Below are 16191 nucleotides of genomic sequence, written 5' to 3' on the forward strand. Positions count from 1 at the left end.
TTTGGTGTTCACCCTATTCTCGACTTACTGTTTATGGACCAGGTGATTCTAGTCTCTACTCGGCCGAGGTTTTTCTTCACATACTGTTCCTACTCCAATATCCTTGAAATCCCTTTTTGGAGATATCTCCGGCTTGTCCAAAATTAGTTGATACTTGATATGCGGGGTAAATCTAGACTTGTACTACATGAAAGTACCGGGTGAGATAGTAGAAGCATCGAGCATATCCATGGATGAATTACTATTGGTTTTAATTCTTTAGCCTTTCTTTTCTCCAGCTTTGATCCACATGTGTCTCATTCTCTAGATTTAATATATGTTATTTCACCGTCATAACGTGCCAAAACACCTCACGCTCTCGTTCTCCTTAATCCATTTGTACTCGTACTACAACATATCCCTTGCTTATCATTGTGTTATATGCCACAATATAATACCGCGGCTGCAAAATATTTCCCCTTATCAGCCCCTCTCCTCATAGCAAGCCCATTCAGTTCGCCAGACAATACATGAGCCCAATTGAACGGTTCAGCTCCCCGACTGAAGATAGTTTAATATGAACCAACCTATAAATTAGCCTTATTTCTCCTTCCCCAGACTTTATATGCAGCCAAGGATACCAAGATCTCGCCATTGTAAATGGGTAATTTCCGTGCGCTGTGCTAGTGAGAAGAAACCCGAGGTTACACATTTGTGTTGATAGGTATAACTGATAGGTATATATGGACTTAGCTATCTCATCTCATCTTACTAGTACATTAGCCATTTACAATCTGACATCCATTCACTCTTGCATCTACCAATACCCCGCTCTCATATTTCTACAACAAAAGTTTTCAACTCCCATGTCTTTTCTTCCCAAGTAATCAACACCCACGTAAAAACCGATTCTAAAACACTGGGTTAATCATCATGAGTAAATCATCCATTACCCCTCCATCTGATAGTTTCGAAGCCATGGAATCCAAGAAAGTCGAGCATATCGCGACAAATGACAAAGTGCCCGGCCATAGCAACTACTATGAGAAAGACGGACTTCGAACATATGGCGACGATGAAGATCATGATCATGAACCCGAAGTATGTTTTGTCCCAGAGAAAATGTATACAATTGACTGACAGCGCATAGATGTCGATGCGACGCTTCATGAGTCTAGTCGCGATGGCATTTTTGTGGACCGGATCACAAATTCCTGTGTATATTTTTGGTAAGGACTATGGGTATTCTTCATAATATATGTGAGAACTGAGAATATGGATATAGGTGCCATTCCACCTTACATTTATTCTGATATTGGGGGCGTCGATCGGTGAGTACTTTGAATATCTAGATCCGAATCCACGTATTATCCGTTCACAGGAAAAGAAACCTAACAGTATATAGGTGGATATGGCTTGTCCTTGCAAACCTCCTTGCGCTGGCGGGAGTGTGCCCATTTGTTGGAAGTCTTTCTGATATCCTCGGTCGTCGTTATGTCGCACTTTTGGGTGCTCTTTTCATTGTCGTCGGTATGATAGTTTGTTCGACCGCTCAGACTATGAATATATTCATTGGTAAGTCCTAAAGTTCCTTGAGAAGCGATGTTGCACTTAAGCTAACACCTAGGCTAAGGAGGAATGGCAATTGCGGGTATTGGAGCCGGCATCAATGAGTAAGTCTTTAAATCCGTTTGTTTCTGATATTCAAAGGGCCCTTGGAGAACTCAAACTTACCATGATTAGACTTACTGCTTTAGCAGCCACAGCCGAATTAGCCCCTACCTCGAAACGTGGAAAGTATGTGGCCATTCTCGTCTTCACCATCCTCCCATTCTGTCCATCTGTAATGTGGGCCCAGCTCATAGCTTCGCATGGCGGATGGCGTTGGTGCGGATTGCTATGCGGAGTATGGGCATTCATCGGCTTCGCCCTTACTCTCGTGTTCTATTTCCCTCCTCCTCGAGTCAACTCGATAGGTTTATCCAATCGGGAAATCATACAACAAATTGACTTTGTGGGCGGTTTCTTGAGTGTAGCAGGAATGATTCTATTCATGGCTGGTATGCAATGGGGTGGCTATCAATACGACTGGAATTCGGCGCATGTTCTAGTACCTTTAATCTTGGGGGCCGTCTTGCTGATTATTTTCTGTTGTTGGGAAATTTACGGGACGAAGTATCCCATGTTTCCATCTCGTTTGAAGCAAGCACCAAGAATTCTGGCCTTGACACTTGTCATAACATTTATATCCGGTGCCAATTTTGTACGTACGAGTTTTTATTTCCTTCTAACGCGCATTTCGCGAAAGATACTGACAAGTATTAGTTTAGTATCATCATGTTCTGGCCCACTCAGGCTTTCAACGTATATGGACATGATCCGATTGGCGTAGGAGTCAGAGGCATACCAGTCGGCTTCTCGATTTTAGCAGGAGCTTGTATTGTTTTGTGGTTGCTGAGTGTCCTTAAAGGAAGAAACAAGGAATTGATGATCGTGAGCTCAGTGTTCATGACAGCCGGTATTGTAATTCTCGGAACTGGGTAAACCAGAGGCAAATTCCATTTTCATCTCGCTAATTCATATAATTTAGGATGTGGTGCACTAGCATGCGCAAACAGACATAATCTATCAACACTGTGGGCTCTTCTTATAATCGCTGGATTAGGCATAGGTGGTATCGTCGTGCCAGCTTCGATAATAACGACTATAATATGCCCCGATGACTTGATTGCGACCGTTTCTGCTCTTACCCTCTCGATCCGAGTAATTGGTGGTAGTATAGGCTATTGTATCTACTACAATGTTTTTGTGAGCAAGTTTGTTCCTGCTGCCACTTTGCATATCGGAGGTGTTATGGCTCGACAACTCAATATTACAAACAAGACTCTTATAGGAGAAGCTATTCACTATACATCTGCGTCCCTTCTTCCATTGCTCAAGACAATACCAGGAATTTCAGGGAATGAGACCGCTTATCAGATGGTGGTAATTGCAGGGCAGGAAGCATATGCCGAAAGTTATGTTTATGTGTACTATGCTAGCACAACATTTGGAGCCGTGAGCATTCTTGCGGCTTGTTTCCTTGGTGATATTAATGCATATATGGATGACCACGTAGCGGTGATTATGCATTAAGTCTGAGGTTGGAATTGGCTTTTGGTAGATAGAGTTCAGCCTTTAGAAGCGCATGATCGAAATATACATTTGACCCGTGATAAATACAATACAATCAGATTGCATTCAGAAAAACATGAGTATTCCATAATGATTTTGATTTCAGTCATTACAATTGTAGATATTCCAAGTATGGTTTGAATGAGAACATCACTACTTGACGTCTCGGAGATATATAAAGTATATACTTTCATATAAATGCTGGGGTTTGAGAGGGCCCCAATGAAATAGAAGACACTACGAACATACCGAGGCGTGAATGCGTTCGAATAGAATTTGCGAACCTAGATTTGGAATTGCAAGTTCTGGCTCTTCCCTTGCTCCTCGCCACTTCGCAATAACTTTTCCAAGATTTCCAAGTCAGCAAGGGCTTCTTGAGGAGATTGCCTAGAATTAGGCTTTCCATCCACGATACTCTGAGCCCATGCAGCAACTTCCTGCTTCACACCACTACCCTCTTCTGCAAACTCAACCTCTGTAAAGTTCTTTTCGCTTTCTTCGCCCTTACGCACAATCACTTTACTTCTAATAACAGAAACGCTACCATGCTCACAAGCAACTGTGTATTCAGGACCAGAAAGAGTGGTGCCGAAAGAGACACTGAATGTGCCTGATATTCCTGACTTCGTGAGCCATACCGAATTGATCGTATCAACAGGTGGTAAATGTTCCCGAAGAAGTGTGCTAAATGCCACGACACTTGTTGGCTTTGCTTCTTCGCCCAAAAGTAATCTGCCGGCCGCCGTGAAATGAACACCCCCATCGAGTAGAAAGCCACCTTGATAATCTGGCTTCTTGCGCCACTCAGTCTCTGATGAACCTGTTAGCTCATACCATAGCATTGCTGATATGAAAGATGCATACCAAAGTATTTCATTCCTGGCTTGACATTGCCACAAAATTGCATACGAAAACCCAACACTCTCCCCAACTTCTCGATTTCTTTCCTCGCATGAATAAATGAATCTAAAAATCGAAAATTTTCAGCTACGCCCCATGTAGCTCCACCCTTCACCTTGTCACTATTGTAATATTCTAGCAAGCGTTGTGCCTTCTCCAGGTCTCCTGCAATTGGCTTCTCTGACAATACATGCTTGCCCGCTGCGAGAGCTGCTTCAATATATTCGGGTTGAGCGAGAATTGGGAGGGCGATTATGACGGCGTGAACATCAGTACGAAGAAGGAGATCGTAGTATGTATTTCCAACACCCGAATCATCTGAATAGAGAGGGACGTCGACTTTCAGTGACTGTGCGGATTTGAGAGAACGGGAGTAAATAGCTTTGAGGGATAAATGAGGGGTAGCTTGAATAGCTGGCTAAAGCGCGAGATTAATTAGCTATAACCTTAAGACATTGACTGGACTGAGTAAGCTTATACCAGATGCTCAGTCTGAGCAAAGATGCCTGAACCAATAATAGCAACTCCGATTGACATTTTGTATGTATGTTTTGTGTATATCTTGAAAATAGCAATATTTGGACGCTTTTTGTGTTGAAGGAGATATTTATCATTCACGTCATTGCGGAGGACTTTGTGCCAAGCAAGCAGGGAATGGCAAGTTGATGATAAATCGTCAAGCAGAACATAATTTCAATGGATGACTTCATTCGCATTGCTTTCTGCCTGAATAGTAAAGAGTCAGAACCAGCAACTATCTGGGACGCCATATTGACATAACGGCTCGAGAACGATTAGTACCAGTACCTAGTAGCGAAGATGATTGGAGATGCAACCAAATCTGCCACTCACTAGGTACTTAATGACCAGGGGTTTTTACAGGCTCTCCTGCCCCATAGTTCGATGATCACAACACCAAAAATAACTAACTTTGATGACTTACCTTGCTCCTTGATAACTATTGCTAGAGTCGAACAGATCGATACTCATTTTTATCAATTGGATTATAATTCATTGCGGTTCCGAGAATTGTTTTCCGAGGTGATTTCTTCATACTGCAAACCCTTCATTTCCTACTGCTTCTCATCTCATCTCAAATCATCAATCAAAATCAGTCGATACATAGACAGAGAATCATAGAACTCAAGATTTGTATCTCAACTATCGACCTGGAATGATCTGCGATAGCTATAATATCACATGTACTATTGAAGGTTTAACACCACCAGAATGATACTTTTGAAGGTTATTATAGTCCAAGATACCTATCTAAGTAGATGAATATCAGACTGTGAACCCAATATGGAAGTCGAGTACCTTTGAAGACCCTAACGATCTTCAATATTAACATTGATATTGGCCTAGCATGTCTAGACGCTATCTGTTTCTTCTACCACTTATCAATAAATCCTCCATTAATTCCGTTTACAGTCAACCAAATTTCTCATCCGTCTAACTATTCATCCACTCACAACGATCCAAATATCCATCCAGCCATCCAAATATCATAATTTCCAGTATCATGATCGCCAAAGGAAGGAAAAGAGGGTATTCATTGTAAAATGCAAAGATCAGAACTCCAAACTAAACACCAGGATACACGTCCTCCGTTACACTTCTCTTGCCAGATGAGCTAATACAAGGCAGATTATGCAAGAGTTCCTGCAGATTCCTAATGTTATTAGCTCTTCTGTTAGAACGAAAACCACGGATGAATCTTACCAGAATGCACATTGTCTTAATAGCCACTCATACCGCAATTCCGCAATGCAGTTGCATACAAATTTTGCATAATACGCACGAGCCTATCTCCTCAAGTCTGGGTTTACTCGTTCCTAAATTGTGCTTGGAGATCGCCAATCTTTTGTCTGCGAGTGGCGGCGATGTCTTTAATCTCGCTTATACTTCCATAAATACAGGAAATGAACACTCTTTCGGCGACAAGATCTGGTTCTGAGTGTACAGGACTGTCTTCTTGACCCCAAGAAAAGCGAATGATTTGACCACGAGTGATTTCGAGAGGAATTTCTCCCGCAAGCGCGTTCGCCGTCTCTTTTCTCTTTCCGACGTGTTGTTTCATTCCCTGAGTGACCACCTCTGTCTCTTGAAGAACGAGAGTTGTAGGTCCCAACAAGGTAGTGGCGTATCTACAATGTAAGGCGTGATTTGCGTTGGTACATTCTATCATGCGCCCGTCTCTGTGCCAGCGAGGGATAACGAACTCTTCTGACTTCTGCGTCATTCTAACCACTAACCATAAAGCTTCGGGATTGACTTGACAGTCATTTTTGGAGTCCTGAATGGTAATGGCAAGGAACTTGGCAAGTGTTTTCTTCACAGACCATTGGAAAACGCTGCTATTGTCAGATATGAACTTTGTAGCTTCAGCTACAATGACTTCTGGGGAAGTAATGCCGTAATAATGGTAATGCTCGCCCTCGCAGCGAATATTCTTGATCCTCGGAACTTTGAGAATGGGAACGAGTATTAGGAAATTAGCAGGGCGCGCAACTTGAGTTTCGTTCTGGACATATTCACGATCAGCAAAGGTGAGACTTTAAGGTATCACACCAAACAATTTTTGAACTCTATCAAGAACTTACATCAGACTCTACTTCTTGCTTAGCACTTCCAATGGGCTCAATTAAGAGTGTGCCGACGCTGACTGGAGGAGACGATGGGTCTTGAAACTCTCTCTATATCTTGAGATCAGCAAAGGTGATTTTACCTTATCGGTATTTTGCCAGTGGATCAAATTCCTTTTCTGAGGACTTACCTTGACTTTAATGGTTTCGATCAAGCGCGAAAGAAAGTCAAATTGGAGAGAGGATGGCGCATGTTCTTTCTATATTTATCTTAGTATCAGCAGTAATTATTACCATGCCACCAATGCGCCGGGTAATTGTAGTCCTCTTTGATAAACATACCTCCGTTGGAATAATTTCCTTCTTGTCCGTCGCCTTTGCTTGGGGTATATCTTCGTGTGGAGATATGGCACTGGCAAAATTGATCGCGGTGAGATTCTGAGAAACAACTCCCATTGCAAGAGGTGTGGGTTCTAAGTTGATAGGTAAGGAAGGGCAAGTTGTAGCAGATTCATTTCGATTGAGAAGTCGATTCTTCCTCAAAGAAAAGCAGGACGTGGTAAAGAAAGCCATGGCGATTGTTTTTGTTGGATTTGGTTGGTCTTCTCTCAGTTATTCGTTGAGCAAAGTTGTTTGAACAATAAGAGATATCCCAGATTCAATAAAAATAAATAAACAAGAGTTGAAAAAAGCATGACTTGAAATCAACTGCTTAGTCGACCCGCCGACTAAGCAGGTGAGAAAATTGATGGAACATTTTCAAAACTGTTCATTACCATGGTATGGTATCATTTGGTTATAGATAGTCGGACATGTTGCTGTGAGAGTGGTAGTCATATATTATGGCTCGAGAAGTGAAGACTCAGGTCTAGATGAGAACTATAGTTCTAGAAATCAACTTTTCTATGTACGATTGGGGAGTAAGGTGTACTAAAGTGAGTGGTGTGGTTTTAATGGCACTTTAGTTAACAATATTCTCCACTACTGATTCTATTTTGACATTTCAGTATCTACTATGGTGAATTCTAGGTGAGTACACACGCCTCATTCCCTCTCGCCCACCCCCTCTCAGCTCCTTTTACCTCTGGCTTACCTTCAACTCTACATTTTGGTCTACTTTAGATTCTTTAACTTTTTTTGAGGGAAAGGGGCTTGTTGCAAGACTTGTTTGATGACGAATAGGTAACTTTCAGACGTTCGCTCTTCTCTTCTCCCGATTATCTAACCAGTGAAAGGGGGGCAGGGGATGATTGTGGAGTACAATGCTATGAACGGGAATGATCATGAGAATGGAGGAGTAGAACAGTACCTGATTATCTCTTAACCTACATAGATTTCTTTACATAGTTGATCTTGCTTTTATCTCTGATGATTTTACCGAGAAACTCATGTACCAAAGATATAGAAGCTGGTCCCTAGTAGTTGCTTTCTTTTATCAATAAGAAAACTGAAATATGAACTTTGATTGATGTAGGAATAAAACCAGCCTTGAAGGCGATAAAGGTTAGTAAAATTTACATGAAATTTGGCTATCACATTAATAAGCGAGTTAATATTAAATGGCTTTCGTTGCCTTTCTTTACCAAATTATTAATCGCTACACTTGAAGACTAGTAAGTTGAATTTCCCAAGCTCAACACCATCTTCGTCATCATCTTTTCATTCTCAGGTTTCCTTTATCATAGCACGAGTATTGCTACCAATAGATAGTATTTGCTATGGAATTTTAAGGAAATGAGGGGTTTCAAGAGCGGGGGTGTCCATGAATGTTGGAACGCCAACACAAAATACCATGAGCAGGAGAAAGAAAGTGACAAGAAGAAACGCAGTATAGGGAGAGGTGGAATGACAGCGCATCAAGCCAACTCTTTATCGAACTCAAAGATGTGAGCGAAATGAGTGAAAAGTAGCTTCATATCATTACTCAGGATATACAAACTATATTTACATCTGGGATACGCTGAATTTTTGCATGATGTAGAATGGGACTGACACCAAATAGACTTGTAAGAAGGATTGTAACATTCCAGAATAGTGCATATTTCTGTGACTCCAGTTATTGTATGTGTTGAGGCTCTCTTACCAAAGGAATCATGTAATTGATCATTCATCTATTGAACCAGGCAAAGGGAATTAACTTATTGTAGCTGTCTTTAGGCTTCTACCATCCCATCACTTCCATCATTTTCATAGACTTCATATGAAATACACAACATATCGTTTTCTAAATGATGAAATGACAGAAAGCTCGATTTAAAGCAGAGAGCGGGAAGAAGTGGAAGAAGAGAGGAGCAGCAGAAAGTTGCAGTAGGAATCAACAAATAAGAAAGATTGCGTATAAAGATTGAATAAGTATGGTGGAACCCGCTTGGTCAACTTGATTTCTTTCCAGTGATTATCTGTTTGTGATTCATTCCATCTTTGCTTCTCTCCTTTCTCTTTATAAATGAATGATCAGTAGCAAGAATTAAGAATGAGAGAAGAAGTAAAAAAAGAGAAGATTCTCGGCCTTTGGAGGAGAGACGACCAGTCCTGGCTCATGAATGTCAAACGTACTTTTGTTTACCCGTGGCACTATCTTATAATGAAAATTAAAGAAACTCGAGCTTGAAATGAAGCATAAAAAGTATCAAAACGATATGATTAAGTAAATCCAGATCTGATGTAGATTCTAGTATGCTGTCAGATGACATCCCCAAACGGAAAGATCGTGACTTTCACGAGTCCCTGAATGGAACTTTATCCTTTGAGGCACCGACTAACTTTAGCTCAAGTCCTCGCAACTTTTGGCTTTCACCAAATAATTGTTCAGCGTCAAATTGATTTAAGAATTATATAAGGTTATGACATTTTTGAACCTTCAAATAAAGTATAATTGGGTACCTTGTACCGATCACGCAAACTCAGAGCTTAACCTTATGTAAGCGAGTCAGAACGTGAGGCGAACCCGAGATCTTCTGTGTTCCTTTCCAATTCATCACATGCGAACCGTGCTATATGAGTTCGGTCATCACTGCTTTTGTGAGGGGGTTGTAACCTTAAATGGCTGGCTGACTTATAACTTTATATTGACATTGCGCGTGTCTTAATATAAGGAACAATAATCGCATAACATACAGGACAATTCGAGACGTCGATCTTTGGATGATACCTACATATGCGATGCAACATATAAAAGGATCTGGTTCCTTGAATTACGCGCTAACCCCGCACCGGCAGATGGTACATGTTGCATCCCAGGACATTACCACGGGCAAGTTGCCAAGCCCACGATTGGTCAATTTCAACGCCAACTTCCATCAGGGGATAAATCCCCGATGCCAGACCACTTATCTGGGCAGCCGTCACTACCTTACTTGTTATTCCATTGCAAGGTATCCTCAAGGTGTGTGTGTTTACAGATAAAGTCTGTACAACACACACTGAATGTTTGGTCAAGATGACTCGGCCCGATGATCTCCCAAAGGAGACTACAAACCATCCACGACCTATGTGGGGGATCATATGTGAATATGTGCTACCTTGAACATCCATAGCATCTATGTTATAAAGGTGCTGAATATCTCCAGTTTTGATCTTCATACTTCCCTCAACAAGCAAAGATAATCTCCATAAGATGCGTCTCATACTTTTCTATATCGGGATGTGCTTGTCAGTCACCGTGGCACAGCTTTGTAATGGCTATGCCGAGCTCTGTGATCGTAAATGGTCAGAGATATCCCAAATAGGAACACACGATAGCGCGTTCGTGGGAGATTTACCAGCAGAGAATCAGAATCTCGATGTCACAGCTCAACTGAATGCTGGTGTACGATTTCTTCAAGCCCAGACTCATTATTTTCTCGATACATTGACGTTATGTCATACTTCATGCTTTTTACTAGGTCAGTTCTAAATACAACTTCTTTTCCCCATCTTAGCCTCTTGCTTCCAAACCCTTTAAAAAAGATAAATTTGGAATCCAATTGCCTTCCTGATTTTGTACCGTCTTTCCAAGCAGTTTCTTGAGAAATAACTAATAAGCGCCATTTCAAATTCAGATGCTGGGCCAGCTGTTTATTATCTAGAGGATATCAAGAAATGGCTTGATGCGAATCCTAATGAAGTCGTAACTTTACTACTTACGAATGGAGATTATATTCCTGTCGGAAATTTCAGTTCAGCAATGGAAGTGTCTGGTCTCGCAAAATATGCATATACACCACCGCATCAATTAGCCATAAATGAATGGCCTACACTTCAGGAGCTGATCACGAATGGAGATAGACTTGTCATGTTCCTCGGTGAGTAGTTACCCCTACCCCTTTTCACAATTGAAAATTGATCTAACAATATTGAAGACTACGACGCGGATACGAATGTAGCTCCATATATTCTACCCGAGTTTTCCTATTTTTTCGAAACTGCGTATGATGTAACTACCCCTACATTTCCAACATGTACACTCGATCGTCCACCGGGATCAAATGGAGATGGACTTTTGCCGTTAATAAACCATTACTTGGATATTGATGTCTTCGGTATCCTCGTGCCAAATAGACTGGAAGCTAAAAAGACGGTAAGAACTTTACAAGTTACAACGATGACCAATTATTGACTTGGATGTAGAACGCGGCAACAGGTGTAGGTAGTATTGGAGCCCAAGCCGACCTTTGTACTTCAACTTGGGGCCGAAAACCGCGAGTAATGCTCCTAGATTTTTTCGACGTTGGTAAGAGTTCCCCTGCATCCACATAGAACCCAAATACTAACACAAGCCTAGGAAATGCAATAGAAGCACAAAATACATTGAATGGCTTGTAAGAAGGACTTTTAAATGCATCTTATGTTTATTAAAAGTAGTATAGGAACGAGAGCCAGAATAATGAGTCTCAGTCGTTGAAATACTACCATGCTTCTTGATCATATGACTAAAACGTACAAATATGTTATTAACTCTCTCCATATAGGCCAGCAAAAAATTCTGCCAGTTCGAATCACACACTTCCTTCTAAATATACACTGCTTTTTATTACTATCGGCGCCATTTCTTTTTTATATTAACGGTACTTTTATTTTTGCTGGAGTTTCGAAGATTTCATTGCTGGCCGAGGAATAAATGAAAGGCGTTTGGCTAGAATGAGAAGGGCAATAGACGAAGTGTTGGAGTTAAAGTTCACTTTATTCTCAAGTTGACATGCTATCATTTCTGTTTTGAGTTTATCATTCTAGAATTCTGGCAGCGCGGATTAGACTCAGACTTCAGTTTTGTATGTTTTACGACTATCATTGTTTAGATATTGAGGGGCATAGAAGGATAGAATAGGCGTCAGGATTTAGATGCCGCGATTGATACCATTGTAAATGCTTTAGTCAAATTTAAATATACTCTATTATTGTCATTTCTGGATCAATACGATAGGTTTCCAAGTCCATTCACGTTCCGTCTCCCAGCGTGGAACTTGACACCATAGCGCAAATCTTTATATCCGGTGGAGGAAGGGAAAAGACAGCAATATATGAATTTCAATGAGAAAGAAGAGGAGCTTTGGCGAGAATATCCCCAGATTATTTCTAGAACGCTCTTAAATGCATTGGAGATATCTTTCTGTAATCTAGCTTCCTTTGACGGGCTTTCCAGTCTTTGCTTTATAGCAACTGACTTTAAGACTCTATATATTTGGTCTCACTTATAAGTGGATAACATTTACAAGTACAACTTCTGGCTTCCGCAAAAACAGTAAATAACCTCCAAGAGAGCTCTCTCACCAGAATCTTTACGCGGATTCCAGAACTTCTCGTACATATATGCATACATCTAGTTCAACACAACAAACCCGAGAGATCCTTCTTCACATCTTGTGTGTCTGGTGTGTTTTTCCAACTTGCAGGTATTGAGATATGAGATGTGAAATGTATAGTACGTAGAGGAGGAATATTGTTAGCGAGGAAGTTGAGGGAGAAACATGGTGATTGTTATTCGAGGAGAGATTTCTACTAACAGAATACTGCATGTAATCTTTTTTTAATTAAATTTTTGTAGATGCATCAATACAAGTTCATGAAGAAGATGTTAAGAAAATGAATATTATGCATCAATTCTAGATCACAGCCACATCATCCATATCATGAGGTGCAAAACTTCCGATGAAGAGAAAATCAAACCCCGAATGTGGAATTTGAAGGAATGACAGACGGAAGTTCTGTGATATCAAGTGCAAAGAGTAAGACCTGTGATGGATGAAAATTCATGAACAAAAATTGATCATGCATAATGTTCAGCTACTTATATATGTCAATTACCAGTACCTTGGATATGAAAAGATGAGAGCGCTACTTGAAGAAGGGAGAATGAGTTTTTTTCGTGGCGAAGAGAAGGGAAGAGAAGAGAAGAGAGAGGGAACAATATCTCTTTAATTAGGTATCTCCCATTATTTCTTTCGGTACACCTTCGCAATACTTAAGATTCTCGTGCATGTTAATAGAAAATGTAATGAGGTGAATTTACATTTCAGATTTCAGATTTCATATACCTACCTACCTACCTACCTACCTACCTAAGTACACAAAAATCACATATCAGAAATATCGATATGCAAGCACGCATACAGGAAGCTTCCACAACCCAAAATAATCCCAGCTGATATACAGCAAAATATCTCACACATGGAATTTCCACTCAACCAAGCTACAAATTACTTATTCTACAATTGTGATAAAGATCACTAGCTAGCTCCCATTTCTACGCAAAAATTTCTTCCTCTTCCCTCAATTCTCGGAATATCTTCGGTATCAATAATCTACCCAACACTTACTTACATACATACACTTCCATCACTTACTCACCCTACGAACCTACGAACCTACCAATCTACCACTCCAAGAAACCCTTTATTCCTTACCTATTCCTTTTCCCATATCCCATATCCCATAATCCTTATTCCTCATCCCTCATCCCTCATCCCTCATCCCTTATCCCTTATCCCTCAATCCATATATCCCAATTCCCAATTCCCAATTCCCATTCCACTCCAATCCAATCCATTCCATTCCATCTGCAGGTACCACCACATACCCGAGTCATGACCACATCCACCCACCCACCCCCATCCAAAAACCCGTGTGCTATGTTCTTCAAATCCAATCCACAACCCACGGTCCCAGCGTTCCTGTACTAAAACCACATCTTAGCTCCCATCTAACAAAATAAACTTAAAAACCCGCTCCATCTAGCCCACGCACCAACAAATTAGTCCCCGCCGAGTCCGCTTGGCACATTCTCTATTTACTTTTGGCGAAAGGAACTTTCCACGTCAAAGACTCATGTGGTGAAGTGCCGATGAGAAGGGTCGGTACCCTAGATACCCTAAAGGATCTACATCTGGATTTTCAAGCTTGCGAGATTTTTTGACGTGATACGATTTGAGTTTATTTCACAGTTATGTATTGAATTGAATTGATTTCTTGTGATGGATTTTAATTTGATTCGATTGATATCATTATGTCTTAAGCTAAATATTGCTGAAGTGATTGAACAGCAATAATGCGTTATTCATTAGAAAGTATTTTGATAATGGGTCCAGCAACCAAGCTTTTTTCTTCTCCTCTCTCCCCTCTCCCCTACCAAGCAAAGTTGTGTAAAGAATCGAAAGACATTATTTATCTTGATACATCCATAACCTCCATTCCCCATCTCAATGATCCCGTTTCAGTCTAGTTACATGTAGGATTTTGTCGTATCATATATCATGCGAGCCAGACTGCTTACAAAGCGAAAGCGGCCAAGAAACCAGCCCCAACAATGGCTCCAACAGCATTGACTTTACTTCCTGCAGCTGTAGATACTGTAGCAGGAGTAGAAGAAGTAGAAGAAGCGGCAGAAGAAATAGCAGAGGAAGCGGATGATAGAGCTGAAGATATGCTTGAAGAAGCCGCACTAGTGGCGCTAGCAATAGAGCTACCTGCTGAGGAAATGTTGCTAACGACAGATGAAGAAGCTGAACCGCTGGTAGATGAAGATGATGCTTGAGTCGAAGAGGCGGCGGCTGATGAACCTGATGAACCGGCAGCTGCTTGGAGGACACAGATTTCGGTTGTGATTTTTTGAGTGGCTAGTCAAATTGTTAGGATATGTTACGATTATATGAAAATGTTGAAGACTTACTCAAAGTGTCAGAGGCAGAGCATCCAGCTGCGATACAAGGAGTAGCAGCTTTAGTGATAGCATCTTTAGCATCACCGCATTGGCATGCAAAATCGGTAATACTACATCCAGCACCACTGGAAGCTGTTGACAAGCAGGCAAGGGCACAAGATGGGAGTTGTGCCACTTCACTAGCGATACTCTGGGAGTAGGCCACTGAAGCAAGGAGGGCAGAAATGGCAGCGTATGTGAATTGCATGTTTGCGTTGATGGTTGCTTGAAACAAGAAATGTGTTGAAGAAAAGTGGTATGTAGATAAAGATTGAAGTTTTTTAATGTGTAATGTAACTTTACTGTAGAATCGAAAGAGAAGGGGACCAGCTTCATCTTATAGGTTCAACGAGGGTATGTAATTATCTGCAGATGGTTACTTTTTGGTGTTGTAGTCCGAGCGGAGTTCTGTGCACAAATGGCATCGATGAGCACTTACTCGGGAACCAATAATCTGAGTGATTTTATTGATCTTCCTCGGCCTCAATAGAGAAAGGAGGTCTATCACCATTGATAGGTCGGGTGGCGGAAAGCTATTCCCTGCAGCAAAATTTGCCGTGCCTAAGAGGTACTAAGTAGTAAGTACTCGAGTAATAAATAGTGAATTGTAAATTGTAACGTGCAATCTAGCCTTCAAATGGCATCTGGTAGCGTGATAGATCTTTTTAGACATACATCTGATTCCACGCGATTGATAAGAATTTGACTATTAAACGAACTAGGTCAATAGCAATGCATCCACTACCTATCTACCTAGTAATTGCAAATTTGCATCTCCTTGGGTAGACATAGGTACTTGATCTATTTTTTCCCCAACCTTTTCCTTTTCCTTTACCAATTTCAATTACTTTAATATATCGACAATTGAGTAAATGTGTGCTTTAATCACCGGAAAATACTACCCCAATTATTACCCCGGACGGGCTGGAACCCCAGAAAAAGGAATTAAGGTAAAAGGGAACTAGGTTCTCATATCAGAGATAGCATCATAAATCAGTAGATCATCCGAAAGAAATAAAACAATCCTTGGCCAATAAAGCAAGCATGACCGTTTAACCCTTGCTTCCCGATAAAAACATTATCCATATTGATCGTTGAATTGCGAGTCATCTTGACTTGCCCCAATCAGAAGTTGGCTAAATTGTTTGTTCAACTGCAAATACATTGCACATGAAATATTCTTGCATGCCGAGGTGGACATACATACTTGTCAGCCTTGCTTGAAATCGTTAGAATTTGGATAAATCGCTGCATTAGATTGGTGCGTTGTTGCATTGATGCATGAGAGGAAATGAAAGTAACCACGGGAAAAGAATATACTCGCAAGAGAAAGATATTTCCTTGGAAACAACCCGGGCCAAAGAGATAATCGAGATGATT

The 16191-nt window shown here is 40.9% G+C and overlaps 5 protein-coding genes across 5 annotated transcripts; 2 read left to right on the forward strand and 3 right to left on the reverse strand.

Annotated features, from left to right (window-relative positions):
- Nucleotides 1–912: 912 nt before the first annotated feature.
- On the forward strand, nucleotides 913–3114 carry EAE97_001599 (uncharacterized protein; the record flags this gene model as incomplete). Its single annotated transcript, XM_038872110.1, has 8 exons — nucleotides 913–1080; nucleotides 1130–1208; nucleotides 1265–1310; nucleotides 1385–1554; nucleotides 1613–1652; nucleotides 1723–2242; nucleotides 2305–2497; nucleotides 2570–3114. 8 exons carry the CDS (start codon nucleotides 913–915, stop codon nucleotides 3112–3114), a joined length of 1761 nt encoding a protein of 586 aa, XP_038736668.1.
- Nucleotides 3115–3437: 323 nt separating this feature from the next.
- Nucleotides 3438–4590, reverse strand: EAE97_001600 (uncharacterized protein; the record flags this gene model as incomplete). Its single annotated transcript, XM_038872111.1, has 3 exons — nucleotides 3438–3964; nucleotides 4018–4471; nucleotides 4534–4590. The coding sequence occupies 3 exons, from the start codon at nucleotides 4588–4590 to the stop codon at nucleotides 3438–3440; spliced, it is 1038 nt and encodes a 345-aa protein (XP_038736669.1).
- A 1288-nt stretch (nucleotides 4591–5878) lies between these two features.
- On the reverse strand, nucleotides 5879–7211 carry EAE97_001601 (uncharacterized protein; the record flags this gene model as incomplete). The annotated part of the gene is made up of 4 exons (XM_038872112.1): nucleotides 5879–6577; nucleotides 6657–6749; nucleotides 6830–6898; nucleotides 6981–7211. The coding sequence occupies 4 exons, from the start codon at nucleotides 7209–7211 to the stop codon at nucleotides 5879–5881; spliced, it is 1092 nt and encodes a 363-aa protein (XP_038736670.1).
- Nucleotides 7212–9651: 2440 nt separating this feature from the next.
- EAE97_001602 (uncharacterized protein) lies at nucleotides 9652–11584 on the forward strand. The gene is made up of 5 exons (XM_038872113.1): nucleotides 9652–10522; nucleotides 10679–10921; nucleotides 10979–11196; nucleotides 11247–11349; nucleotides 11401–11584. Exons 1-5 carry the CDS (start codon nucleotides 10255–10257, stop codon nucleotides 11439–11441), a joined length of 873 nt encoding a protein of 290 aa, XP_038736671.1. The 5' UTR covers nucleotides 9652–10254; the 3' UTR covers nucleotides 11442–11584.
- Nucleotides 11585–14077: 2493 nt separating this feature from the next.
- EAE97_001603 (uncharacterized protein) lies at nucleotides 14078–15019 on the reverse strand (the record flags this gene model as incomplete). The annotated part of the gene is made up of 2 exons (XM_038872114.1): nucleotides 14078–14728; nucleotides 14782–15019. The coding sequence occupies 2 exons, from the start codon at nucleotides 15017–15019 to the stop codon at nucleotides 14382–14384; spliced, it is 585 nt and encodes a 194-aa protein (XP_038736672.1). The 3' UTR covers nucleotides 14078–14381.
- Nucleotides 15020–16191: the final 1172 nt, after the last annotated feature.

This window comes from Botrytis byssoidea (assembly GCF_014898295.1).
Source record: "Botrytis byssoidea strain MUCL 94 chromosome Unknown BBYS_003, whole genome shotgun sequence".
Classification (NCBI taxonomy): domain Eukaryota; kingdom Fungi; phylum Ascomycota; class Leotiomycetes; order Helotiales; family Sclerotiniaceae; genus Botrytis; species Botrytis byssoidea.